This window comes from Musa acuminata, chromosome BXJ1-3 (assembly GCF_036884655.1).
Source record: "Musa acuminata AAA Group cultivar baxijiao chromosome BXJ1-3, Cavendish_Baxijiao_AAA, whole genome shotgun sequence".
In the NCBI taxonomy this organism is placed as follows: domain Eukaryota; kingdom Viridiplantae; phylum Streptophyta; class Magnoliopsida; order Zingiberales; family Musaceae; genus Musa; species Musa acuminata.
The window spans coordinates 39,186,216-39,210,696 of record NC_088329.1 but is presented as its reverse complement, the minus strand read 5'-3'; the positions used below and the strand labels follow the sequence as shown (position 1 = coordinate 39,210,696).

General features: G+C 41.2%; 5 protein-coding genes across 6 annotated transcripts; 2 read left to right on the top strand and 3 right to left on the bottom strand.

Moving 5' to 3' along the window:
• Positions 1-77: 77 nt before the first annotated feature.
• LOC103979143 (auxin efflux carrier component 6-like) lies at positions 78-3,183 on the bottom strand. Its single transcript, XM_009395193.3, has 7 exons — positions 2,670-3,183; positions 2,003-2,589; positions 1,216-1,426; positions 1,058-1,143; positions 828-985; positions 684-760; positions 78-520 (listed from the first exon to the last, which is right to left on the bottom strand). Exons 1-7 carry the CDS (start codon positions 3,122-3,124, stop codon positions 454-456), a joined length of 1,641 nt encoding a protein of 546 aa, XP_009393468.2. The 5' UTR covers positions 3,125-3,183; the 3' UTR covers positions 78-453.
• A 3,055-nt stretch (positions 3,184-6,238) lies between these two features.
• LOC103979591 (dirigent protein 23) lies at positions 6,239-6,855 on the top strand. Its single transcript, XM_009395763.2, has one exon. It carries the CDS (start codon positions 6,239-6,241, stop codon positions 6,797-6,799), a length of 561 nt encoding a protein of 186 aa, XP_009394038.2. The 3' UTR covers positions 6,800-6,855.
• An 866-nt stretch (positions 6,856-7,721) lies between these two features.
• On the bottom strand, positions 7,722-11,207 carry LOC103979144 (glycolipid transfer protein 3). Its single transcript, XM_009395194.3, has 6 exons — positions 10,757-11,207; positions 9,814-9,869; positions 8,744-8,874; positions 8,457-8,592; positions 7,957-8,100; positions 7,722-7,866 (listed from the first exon to the last, which is right to left on the bottom strand). Exons 1-6 carry the CDS (start codon positions 10,938-10,940, stop codon positions 7,831-7,833), a joined length of 687 nt encoding a protein of 228 aa, XP_009393469.1. The 5' UTR covers positions 10,941-11,207; the 3' UTR covers positions 7,722-7,830.
• A 2,897-nt stretch (positions 11,208-14,104) lies between these two features.
• Positions 14,105-16,816, top strand: LOC103979145 (extradiol ring-cleavage dioxygenase). The gene is made up of 3 exons (XM_009395195.3): positions 14,105-14,433; positions 15,873-16,243; positions 16,385-16,816. Exons 1-3 carry the CDS (start codon positions 14,206-14,208, stop codon positions 16,572-16,574), a joined length of 789 nt encoding a protein of 262 aa, XP_009393470.2. The 5' UTR covers positions 14,105-14,205; the 3' UTR covers positions 16,575-16,816.
• A 222-nt stretch (positions 16,817-17,038) lies between these two features.
• Positions 17,039-21,494, bottom strand: LOC103979146 (receptor protein-tyrosine kinase CEPR2). Of its 2 annotated transcripts, none has more exons than XM_009395196.3 (3): positions 21,120-21,476; positions 17,699-20,245; positions 17,039-17,591 (listed from the first exon to the last, which is right to left on the bottom strand). In XM_009395196.3, the coding sequence occupies exons 2-3, from the start codon at positions 20,220-20,222 to the stop codon at positions 17,245-17,247; spliced, it is 2,871 nt and encodes a 956-aa protein (XP_009393471.3). In that variant the 5' UTR covers positions 20,223-20,245; positions 21,120-21,476; the 3' UTR covers positions 17,039-17,244. The 2 variants fall into 2 exon arrangements, with proteins under 2 accessions (XP_009393471.3, XP_064992046.1); XM_065135974.1 differs by having other exon boundaries at positions 17,351-17,571; positions 21,120-21,494.
• Positions 21,495-24,481: the final 2,987 nt, after the last annotated feature.

Below are 24,481 nucleotides of genomic sequence, written 5' to 3'. Positions count from 1 at the left end.
AGCTATGGAGATTTGACTTGTTGCAGAGTAAAAGCTTCAGAATGGGCACACTAAAGGAGCATCAATGGCATAATGAGCAGCGCTCTGGTCAAACATATATTAGAGGATCTTCCACCACCCTAATCATAGGCCATGGCATTCCATAATTCAATTTCCTTTCGGCTACCACTAAGCTTTGTAGGGTGGTGCACTTTTCACCGGTGCTCCATCATCATACACAGACACACTGTTTGAATCATTAGAACTTGCACAGTGTGATCCTAATCTACGTGATATATATTCACAGAGATTGGTGAGCTCGACATCGAATGATATGGAATCTGAGATCGGTTCACGCCTGTGGAAGCTTTTGGGCCAATGATCACCAGCATGGGAACGACAATGATAGGTCGACGGGTCCATCTCCCTTTGGCTGCTTTCCTTCACCTTATTTTGACGGTCGGGCGCTCCCTCTCACAGCCCCAGGAGTATGTAGTAAAGCAAGGTTACGGGCAAAGAGACAAGCATGCCAAAGATGACCCTACAAGCGTACGAGCTCAGTAAATGAAGAGTTGAGAAGAAGAAGAAGAAGAAGAAGAAGAAGAAGAAGAAGACAGCAACAAGGAACAGAAAAGAGAAGTGTTTGGTCCAGAATCGCTATCTCCTGATGGTTTATGATCATCATGAATGCAAGTAAAACATACCCAGTGCTTAATATATCAGGATGCAATCCGTATTCTCTGGCAAAAACAAATGGTACGATCCCTTGAGGAAGAGCTGCCTGAGAGATTAGAAGAACGTTAATCAATCACCCATGCAAAGGCATATAACAGTGCGATGGTTTCTACCTGCACGATGGCTGTGTGAAGCCGTACACCTCTTAACCCCACTACCATGGATGCAACAGACATCACCATGGGGCCGCTTAGGAATCGGATCGCCATGCTTATGGCCGCCATCTTTGGCCCGCAGGCAATGATCCTTGGCTGCAGAGCCATGAACAGCCCTGCAGGAAGCAAGCAAGACACAGTTGAGGCACTTGTACTTTGCTACCTCAGAAGGAGAATGCCATGCTTACCGAGGCTGAACATGGCCATTCCAAGCCCTGCATCTGAGATTATTTTGATGGACTCCTTCACCAGCGTCGGCATGTCGACGCCCCACCTGAAGAGATCAACACGCTCATCGGTAGCCAAAAGAAGGTATTCATGAGCCATATGAATGCAGAGGGCATACTTGAACGAGATGAGGGACCAAAGGAGGCCTAATATGCTGGAGTACGTGTTTGGGTTGCGCGACAGCTTCCGGCCGAGGACGGTCAGGATGAGCCTGAGCATGACAAACGCTGCCGGCATCTCTTGATCTCCTTCCACCTCCAACTCCTCTTCTTCATCTTCTTTGTCGACCACGAACTTTGAAGTGCTCCGGAAGCTCAGATCTTTCTCCCCTGCTTCAAGGTCAGCTGGCTTTCATTAACATCCCAAACAAGTTATTATGATTCCACCCTAATTTGAAGCTAAACACAGACTCCATGTGCTGATTACTTCCTTCCAATCTTGTGTCTGTGATGTGAAGAACAGGAACCGTTGCAGTGGTGACGCAGGTTTCTTTTACAGCCTCAAGTCCCATTCCTAGCAGAATAAAGGGACTGTGGCTTCGAGATTCACGTAGATGGTGAAGTTTGATGCGAGCAAACTAAGAACATGATAAGATGAGATCACAAAACTAGATAAGACATACTCTGAGAAAGAAAACATCCCTACAACCTAGGACAGTGACAGCAGAGGAGCTGGCTGCCATCGGACATCATGAGCATCTCACCATTGACATGGATCACATGTGAGCATCGACACATTGTTGAAGAATCTTGACTGCCGTTTAGTTTCGTGCAGGTGATTTTAATTCGTATGTAATTACAGCAGTGTCAGACTTGGTGAAGACTACTTTGGCTTCTACGTGATCCAATAGCCAGCAAAGTCCAAAGAGGAGACCTGACAGCAGTGGATGGCTCATGTGTACTTACCCCCAACATCCTTGTCGCCTTGTCCGCCACAGCCCTCCCACGCCAGCTTCAGCGCCCCGGGTGTCGCCGGCGATTGCTGCCTGATCAACATTCCCGCGGGCGCGGCCGGCGACCGCACCCACACCGGCGTGCCGATCTCCATCTCGTTGAAGTTGGAGGCCCGCGGCGTGGGCTGCAGCGAGTACGAGTCGGAGGAAGCGTACCCCGACAAGTGCGGGCTGGCGGACCGGCACCCCAACGTGATGTCGCGCACCGTGAGCCGATCCGCCGACGCCGGCTGCCTGACCGGCGTGTTGACCGAGTATATCTCGGCCCCGGATATGTTCGACAGGCGGCGCGGCGTGATGCCGATCGACGACGAGAGCCCCGAGTCCAGCACGGAGGATATGGACCGCCGGATGCGGACTCGGATGCGACCGTCCGCGTCGACCTCCGACTCGGCCCGGATCGGGTCTCGCCCGTCGAGGGAGATGATGTCGCCGTCTACCTCGAACTTGGCAATGGCGGCCGCCGCCGTACCCGGGAATTGGTCTTCGATTAGCATCGTGGCTGCGCGGTACTCGAAGAGGAAGAGCAGCAGCGTGTACCTACGTACAATGCAAAGAGATCAGTCTCTTCGGCGCTCGAGATGCGTCCGCAAACATGTGAGTAGCCATCGGCAGGATACCAGATGATACACTGCAGCACCACCAGCTGCACCATGAGGCTCTGGGTGAAGTCGCCGTACATGGCGCGGAGGAGGGGGATGCCCATCACGAGAGTGTTGGGGAGCGTGCCGACGGAGAAGAGGGTGATGACCCAGTCGAGCCGGCGGCCGCGGCGTCGGGGGCCGGCGCAGGCAGCGGACAGGGAGGCCCAGAGGGAGAGGATGACGAGGACGAGGAGCTTGGAGAGGGTGTCAGCAAGGATGAAGCGGGAGCCCATCTGGTAAGGGTTGTTGTGGGAGATGAAGTGGAAGGAGAGGACGGGGACGGCGAAGGTGGCGACGAAGCGGTTGATGCCGGAGCACTGCTCCGGGGTGAAGATCTTCCACCACTTGACGGAGCCGTAGGCGACGAACATGGCGAAGTAGAGAGGGACCATGGCGCACATCACGGTGTAGAAGTCCTCCCAGGTGATCATCTCGCCTGGCCTATCAACGAAGGAAACTGTGAGATCCAAAGAAGAACGGAAGCAGCAGCGGAGTGGGGGAGACGAGCGTGTGTTATGCCTATATGTACACTTAAAGTCTTCAACGAAATATGATGATTTAATTACTGATAGAGAACTTCTACGCAAGGATATAAAGAGGACACGTCTCGCAGGATCTGGACCGCGAATGAAGCGCTTGCACGAATCTCCAAGCGCGTGGGTATCTTGATGCAGCCCCACCTGCTCAGGAGTGTACTACACCGCTGTACAACGAGATTCCAACTTGAAGTAATTCATTAAAAAAAGCTAAAAAAAGATTTTTCTTTTTTTTTTTGCTTTTTGAAATCATAACAAAGGCACCGTTAGTGAGATTAAAAAATGAAAAATAATGAAATAAAGAGTAGATTAATGCATGAATGATGATCTTTCAAGTGGACAGCCACTTTGCGTTGAAGCTGAAAAGGAGTGGAGGGAGAAGACAAAACAATTTACGTGAAAGCTGAGGAGGGATCAGACGGGTGACAGTGTTGCATGAGACAACGGTACACAGAAGATGACATCACACGGTGCACCGATGGGTCGTCTAAGAATGTCCGGTAGCAACCCGGTACGAGGACTGCGGCGGTGTTGGAGGGCGGCGGAGGCGTCGGATGGCGATCGGACGGCAGGGTCCGGGAAGCGTGCAGAAGCGGACGAAGTAGCAGGGGCGGTGTCGGGGGTGTGGGTGGCGGGGCTGCGGCCTCCTGAAAAGCCGACGCCATTTATTCCCAGCTTTGGTCGTGTCTCTTTTGGGCCGTCGTCACCCCCAAGGCAGTCAAACTCGGGAGGGGCGCTGCGTGAAGTAGCTGTCCTTCCCCTTCTCCTCTCACTTTCTCTTTTGTTTTCTTCTCTTCTATTCCCCTCCAATTTTCCTTTTTATTAAAAAATAATAGTTTATTTATTTATTCAAATTAAATTAATTTTTATTTATTTATTAAGAATTAAATTTAGAATACAATTTTATCAGCTAAATTTTAAAGGAAAAAAATAATCTGATAATAATATTCATTTAAAATATATTTTAAAATGATTATAGTAGAGCATTAGGAATATCTTATGTTTTTTAAACTCAAACTAGTTATTACTAAATACAACTCAATAATGAATAGTCTAAATTTTTAATGATATATGCTAATATGAAGAACCGAATAATGATGATGGCTATCTTAGCTTGTAAGCACATTCATATTGATAGGTAATATTTTATTTCAGAACTTGACAGGCATATATATTAAGACCTCTTGTTCTTTTCTCTACTAGCATCCAACTTTGCCTTTGCACTGTACACTTTTGGGAAGTCATTATTGCGTACAATTTAGAGTACTGTTTTTTTCGATATTGCTTGCTTGAGTGATCGATCATAAAAACTCAACTTATTGCACTGTTGTTGTCTGAATCCACTCAGCTTTAAGAGGGAGAGAGAGAGAGAGAGAGAGAGAGGTCTCATTCAAGGGTGTACGTATATTAGCTAATGAGAAAGGCGTTGACTACATAGTCTTGTGTTATTTATTTATATATTTTTTTTTTCTTTTGGGTGTGTGATTGTCTATCTTCGTCTCTTTAATCTTTTCGCCATCCTGATTCTGACAATTAAGTCAAATAAATCCTATGAGAAATCTATTATTCTAATAGGCAACTAAGATAATGTGGATGTTAGAAATGAGAGAGAGTTGTTGAGAGAAAAAGATTGAGGAAAAAGATAAAAATCTAATTTTGTTTGGGTTCAAATGTTCCATCATACATTTACAATGCTATCATCTCATTTATTGATAGAAGATACAGTATTAGATTGTATTTATGAAAGATAAAAGTTGAGGATTCTCTCAATTTTTTATATGATATATTTTCTCTTTATAAGACATGTTGACAACCATCAATACATGCCAAGTTATGAGGAATTACAATATCTTCCAAGAGGATTTTATATGTTTTTTAAATATTTAAGATATTTTTCATCTTTTCAAAAGATTCATATCATTTTCATGATATCAAAGTCTTTCCTTATCTAAGATGATCAGGTAATACTATATTTAACTAAATTAAGCTTAATCTCAATACACCCCCATAAGCTTAATTTTTCTTTCATCCATCCTATCAAGAAGTGACTTGAACTTGATAAATAGGTAAACTCCAATGGTTTATATGATAAATTTGTTATCATATAAATTTGTATTGTTTTTTGTTTGATATGCATCTTTTCTAACAAACTTCTTAATCATATAGTATGACAAACATATGAGGATGTTGTATTATATTCGGCTTCACAAGTTGATAATATCATAATTGATTATTTTTTTAATATATAAGTGATTGTAATATTTCTCATATATAACATAAATCGGAATATATTCCTTCTATCATCCAACTCATTATCGAAAAATCTAAAAAGTTTAAAATTATAAAACTTGAATAGAAAGAGATTTAAGCTTCCAATAGATGTAAATGTTTTTAGCAACCTTCCAATGAGTTGATTTAGGCTCATCCATGAGTTGGAGCCATCAAATGAGCCAACAATCCATGAGTTACAATATCAATTTATGTTTTCACATGCATCATTATGCTAATAATTAATTATAATAATTGACTACAATGCATTATGCCTAAGTTTTTTAGATCAAATTAATAGTACAAAATCAAACAATAGAATGCTTTTAATGTTGTTTTCTTGCCTTTTAATTTATTCTTTTTTGAATAATAAAAAAATAATGAAATGCTTAAAATGCATGGCTCTTTCAGCCACTATCAACCCTAAGAATAGTCTCCCTTTCTTATATACACACCATCGATCTCATAGCTTCTCATTCTCATTTCCGCGGCTGGTGACCAAACCCACTGTGTACGTCACGAAAGAGAACACCAAATGCAGAAGCCATCTTATATATTTACGCATCAAAATTCGTGCTCTTCATGAAATTTACCCTAATGTGTTGCACCTGCTAACATTCGTCCTTCTGTTCACTGCTTTGGTGACTTTGTTCACCAAGACACTAATTTCCTGGCTGCCTCTACCCACTAAATCCACCATATATACCCTAAGCTCGATCACTGCCTCATAGTGTTCTCAGAATGGGCTCAATACCGCGTCATATCTCTGCGTTCCTCTCCATCCTGCTAACCCTCCTCATGCTTCTGTGTCCATCTTTTGCAGAAGACCCCGCCTTCGAGCTCGGCAACGAGACCACCACGCACCTGCACTTCTTCTTCCACGACATCGTGACCGGCCCCAATCCCACCGCCGTGCGCATCGCTCAAGCCTCCGTCACCAACAATTCCCCGGCGGCCTTCGGCGCCCTGGTGATGATGGACGACCTCCTGACGGAGGGGCCGGACTCGGGGTCGAAGCTGCTGGGGCGGGCGCAGGGTGTGTACGGGCTCGCGTCGCGGGACGAGCCCGGGCACCTGCTGGTAGCCATGACCCTGGCCTTCGTCGACGGGGAGTACAACGGCAGCACGCTCGCGGTGCTCGGTCGCAACTCCGTGTTGTCGGCGGTGAGAGAGATGCCGGTCGTCGGGGGGAGCGGCAGGTTCCGGCTGGCCCGCGGCTACGCCCTCGCCAAGACCCACGAGCTCGACGTGGCCACCGGCAACGCAGTGGTGGAGTACGACGTCTATGTCATGCACCATTAGAAGAGAGAGAGAGAGAGAGAAAGAGTATATATATATATATATATATATATATATATATATATATATATATATATATATATGCAAGTTGTACTGATCATATTTGAAATATGTGCCTTGGATTAGCATTATAAGTAATATGTTTAATTTGAACTTAAATATTTTTGATTAATTGTTTAAGTTCAATTGAGTTAATAAGTCAATTATCCTTTTTTTTATATAATTATAGGATAATTGACTTGGAGTGGAGAATTATCCTTAAAAAATTATAGGATAGTTTTTATTTTTGATTAATTTTTATAATTATCCTATTTTTTTTTATAATTATAGGTTGTAACAATTTATAATTTTTTTTTAGTGGAGTGGAGAATTATCCTACTCAGAAGTGAAAAAAAAAAAAATATAAAGTAGTAATGCGATACAAATCAACAAATATAAATAAGAAGGTTCAAATTTTAAAGTATGTTTTCATTATAATACATTTGTATGTAAAATTTTTATTTGATCTAACTAGTCAAATATTTTTTAGAGCTTGAATTGCTACAAAATATTTGTATATGAAATGAAGATTGAGAGAGAACTAAGAATAGTTTCTCATTTCTAAGAATTGAAAGAGTTGGATGACATATAAACTCAATCTGTACTTATTATTTAAGATTTTATTTAATGGAACCAATTCATACTTGCTTATTTCTACCTTATGTAATCCCTTACATTTGTTCTCACCTTCAGATCATGTGTCTCAATAAGAAAGAAAGGGTAGATGGATTCTTAGCAGTGATTCTGCATCATATCAACCATGGCTATCATTGTGATGAGTATGCATCATCCTTGGTATTTCTACACCAGCTTGGTGTCTATACAACAATCATTGATTGGCCTTTTACAGTATATTAGCAACAGCAGAGAGAAACCTTTAACTTCATGAGTGAGAAGAGATCAGATTACATTCCTCTTAAGCAAGTGGTAATGTACAGTGTGAGTAGTATTTTACAGTTTGTTCTTACATCATATACATAAATGCACATCAATGATTAGGGAGACTTCAGTGTATCCAACTTGTGTGTCCTCTGCAACAATTCAGCAGAAATCAGACTGTAAGTGAATCCACCTATATATATAAACAACACAATTTACCAACACAAAAAGATCCTACTCACCAAAAGGGCATAGGTTTCATCTAATAGAGGATGGATCGCTGAGACATAAATCTTGATGTCTTCTTTCAGGGCATCATAATCTTGCTCTTGGCCCATCAGCAATCCGATGAAGATCTCTCTCTCTGGAACCAGCTTGATAGCTACCTACTCATTCACAACTTTGCTTAGCATGATCTCAAGAAGAAGAATTATAATTCCCCCAATTATTTTTCAGCTGATCTGACAGAAATTTGACTCACTTTAGCTAGAAATTGTTCTATAAATACATTTTCTATCATGATTTTGCTAGATTCATAACTACAAACTTCAGTAGTTGATTTAAAGAGTAAAGCAGCAATTGTAATGTAATGAATGCTTGAATCTCTACTCAAACATCTTCCCTGTAATTAAGAGGGCAATCTGTGGACTAGTAAGTTATTATTAGAGAAAAGCTATAAGATTAAAGTTGCAAGAAGAATCTGTAACCAGAAAGAAAGATTTCAGTGAGCTGTGGTGAGTACCTTGTAAGCAGTTGAGGCAACCCAACCATGCCATGGCTTCAGCGTATCAGTGTATGTTTCTTCCACCACTTGTGCAAGGCTCCACTCAGGGTTTTTATCTAACTCTTGGAACAAAGTTACACTGAAAGTTATCGACCTGTTTGAGAATATAGACAGAAATACAGCAAAAATTAATTAGAATTTCATTTTTTTTCCTCACAAAAATTATCATCTCTGAGTTCATTTATGTAGTTAATGAGGTTCGGCATGAGACTTGCGAATCGGTAAAAGGAAGTGTACATCTGTACCTAGCAAGCCATAATATAGCTCTGGAACAGCTGTCCTTGTTTCTTGAACTCCTTTGGTCCACCTCTTTCTTCACCATCTCTACCAAACTTGAATATAGATTTGGATTTAACATGTACATTTCTTCCACCCTCTGAACAATTGAAACTATTTAGTCATTTGTTCTAGCTAAGATCATATCTGACACTGTATAATTTACAGCATCATGAAAAATGTAGTTTTTTTGTCACGGCACAGCCCCGTGCCAGTTCAGCTGGTTGGCCAAACCCTTAGCACTTGCCCCAACTACATGTTTGCTTGTTCTTGGCACAACATTATATTGCTGTGCCAGCACATTACCAGCATGGCAAGTGTTTGATTGGCACAGAACAGTACAAAGAAGTAACAGAGTCAGCTGATTACAGAAAAGGAATGCATCTTAATTGAGATGTGATTCTTTATGATGAGGATCATATAAGAAGAGTTGATGGTAGTTCAATGGAACTATCTATGAAAATAGGCAAATGCATCTTTTGGAAGTCACTTGATCAGGTCGACTTCCATAATTTATTTCATGACAAATTTCATTACAAGAATTGGTGCTAGTATGAATACATATGTATCAGAAACATCTGGCTAATGTGCCACTGGATTAATCACATTCTCCTTTTCATCTGAGAAGCATGCCAAGGATTTGATTTTTGAGAACATGAGACTCTGGCCCCGTTAATTCTTTTTAAGAGAAGAGAACAATAAATCAAATTTCTGAGAACTTCATTTAAAAGTTTCAGAAAGCTTCATCAAGGCAAAATTTTAATCTCTGATCTGATTATTTTGTGATGCTGACAAGTAACATATTTTCTCTACCAAATTACGTCCAGAGCAACTTGAATTATGTTGGATTCTGAAACTTAGCTTCCAGATTGCTAACAGATGCTAGAGTATTTGTAATACAACTAAGGAAATCCGCCGAAAGAAAAATTGACGGAGAAAAATGACAATCAAAGTATAAAATCTGAAAAGAAAAAGATTCTTCATCTGTGAAATTTGCATATTAGAAATGGCTGAAAGAATCGTGTTGTCGCAGGTTTACCTCGATATTTTGTTGTATGTCTTGCCTTAGCACCAGAAGTGTTGGTCCAATCTTATCTGTGAAATCAAAGAAAGTATCTGAAATAAGAGAAAAAAGATACGCATCTTAAAATGACAGATAAAATTCTTGAAATGTTACAAGGCGAATAACGTTTTCATCAATCTTCGATGAATTGATTCTTTTTCATGTACCAAGGAGAAGGAAATGAAAATGAGGACAGAAAAGCAAGTCGTCATTCTCTAACAAAGTTGAGTAACCCATCATGAGCTCATAGAGCTCCTATTTTTCTTGCCTAGACTTAGCTGATAAACAAAAAAGCACACAATCATCAAGTCTCTATAAAAACCGAAGGCAAGAACTATTGAAGAATCAAGAGATCCACAAGATGGCACTAATAAAATGGATCCAAAGCACATTTAAGATTGCAGCAACCATAACCATCTCTTAACCCCTTGACATTATTCGTGGCTCTTGGAAAAGCTCCAAACTCACTGATGTAGCTTCATGCCTTGTTGCTCTTTCATTCTTCTTCTTCTTCTTCTTCTTCTTCTTCTTCTCTTCCTCCTCTTTCTACTACCTTCTGAAATGAAATCATGAGACACCATCATCTCTTTTGCTCCCCCTCTCACACACAACAACAACAACAACAACCAAACAATAGTAGTCATGTCTGCCAAAGAAAGACCAGAGAATAGCCATGGCCCACAAGTTTCCAATTATTTGTGTCTCCAAGGCTTCAGCTTCAAATGCTGAACCCATGTGCATCCTGAGGAGACAACATCCAGTCTGCTGTCTCTTAAATTAAGCTGTACCTGACTACATATACTTCTCTATCTTCTTGGAATCCATATAGCTGGAGAAGAAGAGATCAAGACTTCCAGCCTAGTAAACTCAAAGAACGAACAGGATAAACGAGGAGGGAGAGGAGGAGAAGGGAGCAAACCAAGGACATGGAGGAGCAGATTGGAGGCACCAAGCAAGGCCAAGGTGGACACCTTCTTCTCCTCGGTCTTGAACAAGGAGAGCTCCTCCATTGCCAGCCTCACATCCGACCATCCCCGTCTCCCTTCTTCTTCCCCTTCACCCTTCCTCATCTCCAACCCCGCGTTCCTCTTGCTCTGCTCCATTCCCCAATGGACCACCACCAGTCCTCCTCCCCTGTGTCATATATCCCCTGGGTGAGAAGTTGAAATCCCGCTTGAGCAAGGTCAACGAGGGAGGACATGGACTGGAATCCCCATTGCGCCATGGCCGTCGTCATTTGCCCTCTGACCTACGCAAATTGTTTATGGCAGTAATCTATAGAACAAGCTCATACAAAAGCTGAGTCCCTGTGAGGAGTAATCTAATGTTGTCTTCTCCATCAAACGCCCATCCAAGCTTCAACAAAGAAAGCATGTCGTGCATGCAAAACAACACTGTCCACAGATAATTACCAGTTGCATTAAAGTAGATTATCAGGGCACACCTGTTCTTGCTTTAGAAAACCAAATACGCCAATAAATTTCATTACTTCCCCCATCCTGCTGATGACTGAATTCATCATTGGAAAGCCTCGAGACAGGTTCAATCAATCATCTAAATTACAACAATCAAAACATCGTGACATCACGCAGATGCCTGTTCTCCATTACTCCTCTCACTTGCAGGTGATCTTATCCTGCAAACACCATCAAGGTTGAGTTATTTTTCTCTTATGATACAACCAGGCAGCGCATACTGAAGACAGCTACAGAAGTATGATGCACATAAACATTGGCAAACCACAACCTTGCTTAGCCATATAGATTTTGGAGAGGCAAGCAACTGATAGATTTGCTGTGGAAGGGGTGCCTGTTTCACTGTATGGAGTTGACTTTCCACCAGTACATCACTGTCCATCTTTCAAGAGAAAAATCCAGTAGAGTTGGCTATGCCCCTTCTTTGGTATCAGATCACTTTGTTTGTATGCCTGGAATAATTGGGTATCAACAGCAAGGAATAATCATGACAAATATGGAAGTCACTGTCTCATAAATTGAAGAGTATTGGTAATGAAATATAAATGTTTGTATATATGCAATCATTTTGTCCATCTGTGATGGAGTCGAATCCAACATGTTCACACTTGAAATCTTAAAACTACATGATGTAATGTTATCATCATCTGCTACTTGGTGTGCAAGCAAGCACTGCCATTAAATTATGTCTTCAGCAATGTTCTGATGATAAGAATGAGTCTGAAGGGGTGTCTATTGCATATGGAGTTTGGTCTTTCTAACCTATGCTGGCCAACAACAGTACCCACTGTGGCAGCCATCATCATGAGAGAAGCTTCTCTAACCACAGTCAAGTCTTGGGTGAATATGACCAAATGTCATATTGCCTTTGAAGCTGATGTGAAACAATCATTTCTGTACTGTAATTATCTTGTAGATGTGTTAGCTGATGTGAAACAATCATCAGATTAACCTTTGAAGCTCCGAAGAGATAAGAATGCAATTGCCGATGTGACTTCTTGTAGCTGCTTTTTGCTGTGTTGGTATCTGCAGCATCAAGTTATCATCAGGTTGTATATCATTAGAGGTGCTGATGGCTTAACTGCCATTGTTGGATGTAGTTGGATTTTTATTATCTCAGGAAAGAAAAGGAAATATTATATTAAAACTAAGGATTACAATCTGTTCCTCCAATCTTAGATTATTGTTCTTCTTAATCCTTCCAAAATCACAAGTATTTATGTTGGATCCTATTGATCATTATTTTGTAACAAGGTTGTGTGATATTATCATACCTTTTGAGTCTCTATATAAGACTATTAATAAAGGATTATATTTTAAATTTTTTTGAATTGATCTAGAATATGTAATATTTTGAGTTTTGTATTAATGTTCGAAAGATAATAGTCTAGATAGTTATACACAGACTCAGAATGTGATATTTTTGGATTGATACAGACTATGCTAAATATGACATCTTTCGGGTTGTCGTAAAAATATCCGAAATGTAATTCTCTAAACATATAGCGTGATATTTTAAATCCTAAAAATATTAAATTGTCTAACAAATATAAAAAATATTTCTCACCTTCTCTTAATTGACATTCACTATTTGATTATCTTTTTTTCTATCATTTTGTGTTACTAGCTATGAAATATTCTCCGATAATTAGGAAAAAAAAAAAAGTTAAAATGAAATAAATAATTTTTTTATAAAGAATAATGATGAAGATGAGATTCAAATTTAAAACTTTATGATAGACTATCAAAATCCTTATCAGTTAAGCTCAACAGCCGAAAGAGTTAGTTAAAATTAAGTTATAAATTGAAAACATTTATATTCATTTATAGAGTATTTGAAAAAAATTAAAATAAAACTATAGATAGTGAAAATAATTGTTAATATAAATATTCTTTATATTTTTTATATTTTCTTAAGAACGGTGCCTCCTTAGAACCTTCTTTCTCGTAATATATCATAGCCCACTCGAGTTCACCATCATCAAAGATGAAGCCGCCTTGCATTTCTCGGACCGAATCCTTGATAAGCCCAGTCATCGAGAAACATGAGGGGTTGCACTATCGTTTCGCCTGGTGGTAACCTCGAACGGAGGAGGGAGAGGAAGGAATAAAAGGATTGGAAGGAGAGCACGATTTGACTGCAGGGAAGAGTGATGAAGCAAGAGGAGAAAACATGTTAGAAGAGGGAGCCAAGGGTGACAACATACTGCTCCTGCTCGAAGATGTAAGGGAGGCACTACTATTAGTATTATTGATGGGCCAAATCTAGAGGCATTTGGGGGAACAAAGAGATGGCAAGGGCATGGATATTATCTTATCTATATATCATACTTGATCGTCAAATTTCTTTTTTATTTCTAATTTCTTTTTTACATCGAGTGCCTAATTTTCTAACCCATTATTTGTCAAAAGAAAAAAAAAAAACAAAAATGAAAGAAGGCTCTAGAACACGTTGGGTCATGGGGTTGTGTTCTAGAAGGTCAAAAGCTGACGTGTACGAGATCTAATGTCTTTTCCATTTAATACTTTTGTATGACGTTATCAATGACGAATTCAATTGACTGAGTCATTAAATTAATTAAAAATAGTTTATATCCTATTTTTAGCCAGGAAATAACTCCCACCAAATCAAACTAACGGTCGTGATCTACGTATCGTCCAAACGCGTTCGGACCGACCTACTACGTGTGGGTCCCGCATTTTGGCGATCGGTTCGTCCAATCAGCGGGCAGGTGCGTGAGACGATCGCCTCCTCGACCTTATAAAAGAGGGCTCGCCCGGCCATCGTTTTCTTGCCACGAATAGGTTTGCCTTACGTTGTATCATAAAGCCGCGGGTTTCGTTGGGTCGGAGCTTTGTTGGCTGTCGAATTCGATCGATCAGAGGGAAAGAGATGGACACGTTCTTCTTGTCGCACGGGTCGCCGACGCTGTCGATCGACGAGAGCTTGCCGGCGAGGTGGTTCCTGAAGTCGTGGCGGTCCAAGGTGTTCCAGGCGGTGCCCACCGCAATCCTCATCATCTCCGGCCACTGGGAGACCGATTCTCCCACCGTGAATGTCATCAACGGCCACAACGACACCATCTACGACTTCTACGGCTTCCCCAAGCCCATGTACAAGGTTTAATCCTCTTCCGTCCTTGTCGCTCTCTGTCTCTGGTTGATTCTTCTTTGTTTATCAGATGGAATCGCTAAAATTTGTTCTTCCTTTGTGACAATCCGAAAGGGATCTTAGATTATCTTTTATTTTCCTTTAAAAAGAATTGATTTTGTTGTTGTTTGATGTTAAGCCTGTGTTATAACATGCAAGAGATTGCCGCATTTGGTGGCTGCTGTTATAAAAACATATCCATTTATTGGCCTGATACTATGAATTCCAAAATGATCGAATCAGCAAGACGATGAGACCTATGATACACCGTTGAATAAAGTAAAGCACAGGAAATACTTAGATTTTTGACTCTACCAGGAGCCACTTAAAGGAGTTCTTTTCCCCTACTTATTCTCTATGGTCAATTGTTTCTTGATCATTAATGATTAAGGTGTGTGGTCAAAATTACTTTTTTTTAAAACCAAAACCAGAACTTTTGTTAAGGAAATTATTTGAGTTGGTCATAATTTTAGATACTAGATCAACATGCTTGCTACTTGTGTAGAAGATAGTTGAAAAACAAATAAAATTCTTAAGATGTTCTTTTGGTTCTGTTAATTAATTAGTAATACTTGATCTTTGTTTAGTGCTTGGCACAGATTGATTATACCTTTCTTACTTAAGTTTTATTTCATTTTATTATGTGATCACTATGTAGTTCTTGTTTCTGCACTATTCTGTTAGAATGGGCTTGAGATTATGGGAAAACCTTGCTACACTTTTTAGATTAAGCTTTTGGATGATCTGGCAGTGTTCAAAAGTTGACATTGTGTCAAAATTGAATGGTCATATGTTCAAATCTTTAAATCAATTTACTTTGATCAACTCTTTTTGTACATGTTGGGTTTGACCTTTTTAGACAACTAACCCATGAAGGAGCATATTAGTATACAAACGATAAGATCCTACAACACAACTTTGTTTGTAGATGGTTAGTGGTGGTTTAAAGTCATCAAATGTATTTCTTAGACTTTGTTTGTAGTGCTTGCAATTGTTTTTTAGTTTCAAGATGTGTGAATATTTGCCCAAAAAAAGGAATGAAAAGGAGTTTTGGATGGGACCTTATTTACATGTTTATCCTACATCATACACATCCTGAGGAAAATGCTACATGGGAGTCCTTGCCGCATGTTTGATCATATAGGGAAATGGTTGTTCTTCAAGTTGCAAGATGAGTAGAGGATACAAATAATTATTTATACTGTTCAATCATTATTGAGCTTTTCTATCACATATAATCATGTATTTTCACAGTAACAAAAGTATGATCATGCTAAATGAGCATGGATTTGCATCTACACTTGTGATGGATGCAAAATGCTACAATACTGCATAGCTTGCTTTGTGATGTTCTTGACCAAAAGTAAACATGCAGATGCCTAACTCACCAAATTATACTGTGATGGCAGCTTAAATACCCTGCACCAGGTGCTCCCAACCTGGCAAAGAGAGTGAGGGAACTGCTACAGAATGCTGGCTTTGGCCAAGTAAAAGAGGACAGGACTCGCGGACTCGACCATGGTGCATGGGTTCCGCTGATGCTCATGTATCCAGAGGCAGACATACCTGTGTGCCAGCTTTCAGTACAGACAAACAAGGACGCTACATACCATTACAACATGGGGAAGGCACTGGCCCCTCTTAGGGATGAGGGAGTCCTTATAATTGGATCCGGAAGTGCGACTCACAACTTGAGAATCTTGAATCGGGAGAGCCAGAATGTCGAAAAATGGGCTCTGGACTTTGATACATGGCTCACAGAATCACTGATAAACGGGAGGTAAGGGGCACTACCACCCATGATCCAATGATGTTTTATTTAGCTTTCAGAAGATAATAACCATATGAATTGCTATCAAAAAAGCTATTCAAGTTTAGATGATTTGATTTAATTGCCATCATTGCTTCACAATTTTGGTAGACATGATGATGTGAACAACTACGAGGAGAAGGCACCCAATGCAAGAAAGGCACACCCATGGCCGGACCATTTCTATCCATTGCATGTGGCCCTTGGAGCTGCAGGGGAACAAGCTAAGGCTGAATTAATTCATAGTAGCTGGAGCTACGCCGCTCTTTCTTATTCCTCATACAGGTTTACTACTGCATAATGACCAGTGACAAATAAGCTCCCAAGTCATGTAACTTACCACTTGTTCTATGTTTTATCATGTCTCATCGCCTACCTGCTGTCATCCGGTAGCTGCATCAAGTTGGATGTTTGTATGTGTAAGTGCAGCCTTTGCTACTAAATATGCATTTGCTTAAAATGTAAAGCTGTCATCATTTATGCAATGTGAACATTGTGCCCATATGCAAGAAAATTTCCCTATGTTTTTGGTTCTTTGGTCAATGTTTTGGTTCTCTGCGGTTTTGTACTTTTGAATTGTAGAATACTGAAGAGTCAACAGATGGATGTCTGCAAGTGTTGTGGTGTTGAGATGCACTCCACCACCTCTTATCAACCTTTTCTCTGACTTCTCCTAAGGTTGATTTATATGTGTAGGATTGCAGCAAGAAGGAAATGATTAATCTCCTTTCAGGCATGCTAGAGAAATAGGTTGCAGTCAGGAAGTCAGCAACCAGGTTCATAACATATATGTATTTATATGACCAATTACAAAAATTTAGATTTCATAACATGGGAATACAAGTAACCTAATTATATGAGTGTAAAGAGTCCCTGATTTATTGATACATCATCTAAGTCTAAACTTAGCACACATGGATGTATGAGATATCTAAATCAAGATCAGCACAAGGAACTGCTGAGATAAAAAGCTAGCAGTTCTTACTGACACTTCTCACGCCATTGACAACTGAGCATGGATCAGCATCTATCAGCATGTTCACCACCTCTCTCATGGTAGGCCGGCAAGATGGCAGCTTGGTGGTGCAGAGGATGGCAATCTTGAGCACCTTCCCCATGTCCTCTGCAGAACTTGGCACCCTGTGATCATAAACCTCTGCAAGATTTTGGCCATCGACATGGCTGGAAATCCAAGACACTATGTCTCGTCCTCCGAACTGGGGATCAGTTGGGCCGCGGCCGGTAATCAGTTCCAGTAGGACTACTCCGAAGCTGTATACATCGCTCTTCTCGGTGACCTTAGGACAATACGCAAGTTCTAAGCAAGAAACACATTCAAATTCCGTGAGCTCTAAGGTTTCGGAATCTAAAGCCGAAGACAATTTGCATGCAAAAGATCAAACTGCATTCCGAATGCAACCATACCTGGAGCGATATAACCATGAGTTCCAGCAAAACAACTCGACTCCGATCCTTCCACAACGATGGCGATCCCGAAATCGGCGATTCTGGCTTCGTACTCCTCATCCAGCAGTATATTGCTCGACTTTATGTCTCTGTGAATGATAGCTGGAGAGCAGTCATGGTGGAGATACATGATGCCTTTTGCTGCCCCCACTGCAATCTTGTAGCGCTTGTTCCAGTCCAACTCCGGCAGCCCACCCTTGATCTCCCGGCGCAGAGCTTGATACAGATTCCCATTCGCCATGTACTCGAAGACTAGATAACTCGATTCCCCTCCGGTCAAGCAAGCAAAGAGCTTTAGTATGTTCCTGTGCTTGATCTTGCCCATGATATCGATCTCAGCTGTCACAACCTTTGTACCAACAACAGTCTTCACAGCAAATGTTCCTCTGTTCTTGCTCAAATCCAATCGGTACACTTTACCGGTGCCTCCGCACGCAATCAGATTCTCTTCATCCAGGTTGATGATCTCCTCGGGATCCAGCTCTGTTGGGTAGAAAGATTCGAGCATCCATTCCGAATCCTTCTCCTTTCCTTCCTCCAAATCTCTTCTCCTATTCTGTTCTTCAAGCTCGAAGCTTTGGTAACTCACAAAGATGAGACCAGCAAAAAGTATGATCATAGCGAATGCTATGGTGATCACGAGATACATACGCTTTGGCGTTACATCCTTGTGGCTATGGCTCAGAGTACAGAAGCTAAACTCTGTATGCATTGCTCTATCTGTGCAGAGTTCTTTGTTCCCAGAGAATGCTTCATCTCCAGCAATCAGCAGCAGATCTGGTGGAATTCTCCCTGATAACTGGTTGTCCGACAGATCAATAGAGCTCAGCTTCAGTGCTTGTAGACCATCAGGGATTGAGCCCGTGATGTGGTTTTGCGAAAGATTGAGCGAGTTGAGGGAGTTCAGCAAAGCTAGTGTTGCTGGAACATCACCAGTCAGTGAATTCTGTGCAAGGTTGAGGTCCACCAAGCTGTCACACAATCCAAGTTCTGATGGTATTGTTCCTGTGAGCTCATTATCTTCCAGATGCAGAGATGACAGTTGCTTCAGATCTCCGAATCGAGATGGAATTCGACCAGAAAAAGAGTTGTTGAATGCAAACAACTTCTGGAGCTGAGGAAGATCACCAAGCTCTGCTGGGAGCTCCCCCGAGAACCGGTTGTTCTGCACATACAACTGAGTTAAGCTAGCTGACATGGCTATGTCAGAAGATACACCTCCGATGAACTCGTTGTCAGCTACGTCGATGATCACTGCAGATGGCAATCCCCAGATTCCACTGGTAATCCCCCCTGTGAAGCCATTTTGACTGATCCGAAACCTCACCAACGTTTTGCACTCGGCGTATGATCCGGGGAATTGCCCTGTGAAATCGTTGTCGAGAGCAAGCAAGTACTGCAGGTTATTGTTGTGGCACAGGAACCGAGGGAAGTCGCCGGAGAAGCTGTTCTCGGATATGTCGATCTTGTTGAGCGGCGAGAAGCGACCGAGATCGGATGGGAACTCCCCGGAGAAGTTGTTCCCGTAGACGGAGAAGGAGACGAGGTGCGCCAGGTTTCCGAACCCCCGGGGAAGCTCACCCCAGAAGCTGTTTGTGTATAAATGGAAGACCGTTAGCTCCTTCAGGTTGCCGATCTCAGGAGAAAGCTTCCCGGTGAGCTGGTTGCGGGAGACATCGAATTCACGTAGTAACGTGAGATTGGCGAGCTCAGGTGGGATCTCTCCGGTTAGGTTGTTCTGGTAGAGCTCGATCTTGTAGAGACTGCTCAGATTGGATATTGCTTTCGATACTTGTCCTGAGATCTGATTGCGAGAGAGGTCCAACGTTCCCAGCTTCGTCAACCCGTAGATGGAGGCTGGGATTTCCCCTTGAAGATTGCATTGAGCCAAGAACAGCCATGTCAGGTTCTTCAGATGGCCAATGCTCTCTGGTATCTCTCCGGCATCAAAGTCGTTCTCCGCCAGGCCGAGCTCAACCAGACCGGGCAGTTTCCCCACCCAGGCAGGGAATTCTCCAGTGAAGCCGTTTGTGGACAGATCAAGAACTTGCAGGTTCCGCAGAGCCGAAAGATCAGGCAGCAAACCACTCAAGCTGTTCGTGGAGAGATTGAGGACCCGAAGGCTTGTGCAGTTGGCCAAGGCCAAAGGGACAACGCCGGAGATGGTGTTGCCGCCGAGCTCCAGAGTGACCAAGCTGCGTAGAAGAGAGATTGACGGTGACATGTTGCCTGACAAAGAGATGCTTGGAAGAGAGATTCCGACTACATGGCCGGTGCCGATGTCGCAGTGGACTCCAGCAAACTCACAAGGAGATTTCGATTCATTCCAGCTCTCAAGATTGTTCATAGGATCATTGAGCTGGCCTTTTATTTCAAGGAGCACTTTGGATTCCGGTGAAAGGGACGAGGAGATGGGAGTGAGAGAAAGGAGAAGAAGAAGAAGAGTGGCCAAGAAATGGAAGAGAAAGGCTGATTTCAACATTAAGGAGAGCTGTGATTCTTCACCTGGACATATGAAACAAGAAGGACATGGACATGTGATTCTTCATCAGTAGATGCAAAAGATTTGATTCTACAATCTAAAGGATAACAAAAGATTTCATATATATGAATCCTGAAACCATGGAAGTGGCTGAACAATGCATGAAGAGAAGATCACAAATATTCATTGTTACATGTTGCCTCTCAAAATATTGGCACTACAGCAGGGGAGAAGGAAAAAAGAAGAGCATCAACAGAGACAATGAAACTTGATTTACTGGCTAAATATGAAGGTTTTTGCACCAAAAACATATGATCAAAGTAAAAGAGTTTTGAGTGAGTGACATGCTGCAAGGCTCAGAGACATCAATCACTATGCAGAAAAAATAACTATTTTCCATGTTATCTGTGAAATCAATAAGCTTATTACTTATAGCTTCTGCTACTATTATACTTGATTTAATCTCTTCTCAATTTTCCATCTCATAGAATCTTCAAATCAATGAGAAATTAGCAATAAAAATTGCTGACTTCCATTTTGTTTTCCCCCTTTCTTCAGAGAAAATTATGGAGAATCCAGAGTTTGCAGTCAGATTAGGTCCAATTAAAATCAAACAACTAGTAATTACAAAGAAAAGGAAGACAAATTCTATTAGGCAATCAAAGTATGACTAAAATAAGGTATTACAATCTATGTGAATACAAGTATTATCTGGAAATGTACTTCCAATATGTTTCTTTCTTCTATACACTTGATGAAGAGATGGGATGTCAGAAGCACTATAACACAAGTTGATCTCACACAGGTATATGAACATGCCAAAGATATTAATTGCTGAACATTAAACATAGAGAGTAAAAGGGGTAAAGAAACAACAAGGAAATCAGCAGAGTTTACACTGGAACAGAGCGTCGGAGGGCTCCGACAATGGCACAGGCGGGCAGATCAAGTTATCCTGAAGCGAGAGGCGAGAGAAGGCCTCGGATCTGTTGGTGGTGCGCTGGCCATGGAGGTCAAATGCAGACGAGGGAGGACCTGGGGAAAGTATCAGAAGGGGGGGCGGGCGGGGGTGGGGAGAGACGAAGTGGGCAAACGAACGCCGCTTGTTTCAAGTGCGCATTCGCATTGGCGTTCTTCTTTATGGGGAGGAGAAGACAGAGGTGGGAATTGCTTCCAAGTGTGGGATGACTGCAGTGGACTCCCAATGACGCGTCCATTAGTGGCCTCGCGGATGGGACTCGGGGATGGCGCCATGCCGCCATCACGTCACCTTACATCGCATGTACCATAACGATCACTCCTGCAATGATCTGTATCGCATGCCATGCATGGCCTTCCACCGAATGGAAAGAAGAGTTAAATTGATTTATAAGAACTCGGTAAATATATTATCATTAATTTAAATTTAAATGTTTTGGGATCAATCAGTACGTCTATCTAATAATTCATGACTCACATCATGTCATTCAATAACGAATCTCTCACTTGATTTTGATGTGACCGGAGACACATAGCTCAAATGATGAGGGCATGCCCTCCAAAGAGCATCCCCATCCAACCGAAGGTGGTTTTGAAGATCCCCATTCCTGCCATGGTAATAGTTAGTGAGATATAGAGGACATTCCAACAGTTGTAGCATATAATACCTTGAAATCAGGGATCTTTAGGACCTACCATGATAAAAATGCAAGGATTTCTAATTCACTGAAGGAGATGTGATATATTGTTTTATGATTGAAGAATGACTCTTTGAGTACAAATTGTTACAAGTTTAGCTCTAATTTCAATGGGGAACTATTTTTTATCTAATCGTTGTAATATTTTTTTATTTCTTATACTTCTTATATCTAAATTTAATAATAAATATTTAAGACCTAAGGTTAGTTTATCGCTATAATGATATCATAGAGGCACTTCATCTTTATATTTTACGGTACTTATTAAGTATTTGTTTAAATATATCTTTTTCTGACATCTTGAGGTTCGACGGAGCGATGATGATAGTTTGCTCATATATTCATGTATTTTCTAATATGTTTTCTCTTTCGTGAGTTCTTAAGAGACCCTATAGGTTACATGGATATTAATATTTTATAGGCAAATATGCAAAAGTATTATACGACTTAAGAAAAAATAATTAACTAATAGAAAGTCCATAGTATTAATATTTTTTTATTATTCAATTTTATTGGAGAGATCAACAACATTATGAGTCACATTAAGAGCCACAAATTTATTTTCATCGACCCTAATAAAAATTATTTAGATCTATAGAACCTTTTCAAAGATGTCAATATCATAATAACAATCAATTTTGTCTTATGTATCAACAACTCATAATCATATACAAATATAAGCATTTTCCGTTTTATCTTTTTCTCTTAATTATATACCATCATTTCATTTTATCTCTGCATGTGTTATTTTGTTCATAAATATATTAATCCATAAATGTTATTTTTATGTCTTCCTAACATTATAATAATAGAAGATATTTCTGTAATCATTCATCAAAGTTGTCTCAAAGGCTACCATCCTTTGAGCATGCCAACACAAATCCCGTGAACTCCATGAGAAGAGGATGAATCCAGTCTCATCACCTGTTTCATGCCCATCCACCATCTATGAATCTTCTAATCGAACTATGTATGATAAACAATAATCCAAAAGAAAGATGCTTTTGCTCACATCACCTACTTAAACACTCCTTTAAACAAAAGTTGGATCATCTTATCGGACAGCGAAACCACATCACATCATCGAACAAAGCTGACGACAGCCAGTATTATTCACTGGGAGTCCATCCATTAATGAGCTTGCGATATCTCAATACATGTATGAATCAGCGTACGTGGTTGAGATGGTATATATATCCTTGCCAAAGGATCAAATACTTACCAGCAATGTGCATCAAACACTTGTAATCTGCATTGCAATGGTGTATATGTTTCTTGTTCTTCAATTACTTTGGCATGTGATCAAACACAAGCATTAATTTGTTTCACATGATTACAAGTGGAGAATAATGTCTAGTAGATGTATTAAGGTAGCAGCAGATAGCATAGCATAGCATAGACCTACCCACCCGTGATCGTTTAGCAGCTTGGAATCACGTAAAGGATACAAAAGGGGTCTGAGAGAGAGAGAGAGAGAGAGAGAGAGAGAGAGAGAGAGAGAGAGAGAGAGAGAGAGAGAGAGGGAAGGAAGCAATTGCTCCGCTGTTGGAAAGCTACGTCTCTCTTGGACGTGCTCCCTCGTCTCCAAAGCTAATGACATATATGAGCTGAGTCGTATCCTTTGGCGGCAAGCTAATAAGAATGAAGCTTCACCATCAACCTTGCTTGCTTGTAATGTCGAACACCATCCTGTAATGACTTCGACTGGTGCATCGATGGGAGATGAGGATGACAGGATCCAGCCGCCGGAGAAATCCTGGCCGATCATCTTCGGTGATCCCGTCTGTTTCTTCCAATCACATAATAATACTCATGAGAAAGAGAGAAGCATTGCATTTGGAAGGTCTACAAAAGGCAACCAAAAACAAAGGCAATATACATAATCTTTGGTTTCAGAATTCTTTACATACTTATCCTTTCGAAATTAGTCCTTTTTCAATTTTAATATGTCATATATATATATATATATATATTTGTCATAATAAAAAAAAGGGATTGGTATCCACGTAGGTTTGGGTAGAGCTTTGCAAAAGAGAAGAAGAACATGTGAACTATGGGCTACGGAGAGTCCCCTTCAAAATGTGTGTGTATCGGTGCGTTATTATTGTTCCATAATCAAACAAAAAAACAGTAAAGGTCGGCGATAATGGGACCGGGTGGGTCCCAATGGGAGATGAGTGAACCCACAGAGGGACACGTAAAGCACCTCCGACGTAGTGCTCATCCGTTCGTTGTTTTCTTCTGTTGTTTGAATTGAATGAACGAACAAGTGGAATGGCCAATATGACTGGGAGAGCTCTCGAGACGATCGTCATGGCGAGAAGCAATCAAGGAGGTCGTTGCGTGGTGAAGTCTGCAAAGACGATGTGACGCTGCAGTCGCCGACAGTTCGGGTCGCGATTGGGTCGAGTCAAGATGGACTTGTCCTACCTGCTGAGGGTTGGGTGGTTCGATCGAGTCTACTGGAATGTTTCGAGTCTGTGTAGGGAGTAGAATCCATTGCAGAGTGATGGTTTAAATCCAACTGGAATGATTCGTGGGATCACAGAGATTTAGACGGGATAGGATATATAATTAGGACAT

Excerpts from the sequence above, each read along its gene's own strand:
- LOC103979146 (XM_009395196.3), bottom strand. The coding sequence starts at position 20,222 with ATGTTGAAATCAGCCTTTCTCTTCCATTTCTTGGCCACTCTTCTTCTT. Across the intron at positions 17,592-17,698 it reads TCATGGTTATATCGCTCCAG|AACTTGCGTATTGTCCTAAG; the intron begins GTATGGTTGCAT and ends TTTCTTGCTTAG.
- LOC103979143 (XM_009395193.3), bottom strand. The coding sequence starts at position 3,124 with ATGATCACCTGGGAGGACTTCTACACCGTGATGTGCGCCATGGTCCCT. Across the intron at positions 761-827 it reads TTCACACAGCCATCGTGCAG|GCAGCTCTTCCTCAAGGGAT; the intron begins GTAGAAACCATC and ends CTAATCTCTCAG. Across the intron at positions 521-683 it reads CCTGATATATTAAGCACTGG|GGTCATCTTTGGCATGCTTG; the intron begins GTATGTTTTACT and ends GTACGCTTGTAG.
- LOC103979591 (XM_009395763.2), top strand. The coding sequence starts at position 6,239 with ATGGGCTCAATACCGCGTCATATCTCTGCGTTCCTCTCCATCCTGCTA.
- LOC103979144 (XM_009395194.3), bottom strand. The coding sequence starts at position 10,940 with ATGGAGCAGAGCAAGAGGAACGCGGGGTTGGAGATGAGGAAGGGTGAA. Across the intron at positions 8,593-8,743 it reads GCTATATTATGGCTTGCTAG|GTCGATAACTTTCAGTGTAA; the intron begins GTACAGATGTAC and ends ATTCTCAAACAG. Across the intron at positions 8,101-8,456 it reads TTGCCTCAACTGCTTACAAG|GTAGCTATCAAGCTGGTTCC; the intron begins GTACTCACCACA and ends GTGAATGAGTAG.
- LOC103979145 (XM_009395195.3), top strand. The coding sequence starts at position 14,206 with ATGGACACGTTCTTCTTGTCGCACGGGTCGCCGACGCTGTCGATCGAC. Across the intron at positions 14,434-15,872 it reads TCCCCAAGCCCATGTACAAG|CTTAAATACCCTGCACCAGG; the intron begins GTTTAATCCTCT and ends CTGTGATGGCAG. Across the intron at positions 16,244-16,384 it reads GAATCACTGATAAACGGGAG|ACATGATGATGTGAACAACT; the intron begins GTAAGGGGCACT and ends CAATTTTGGTAG.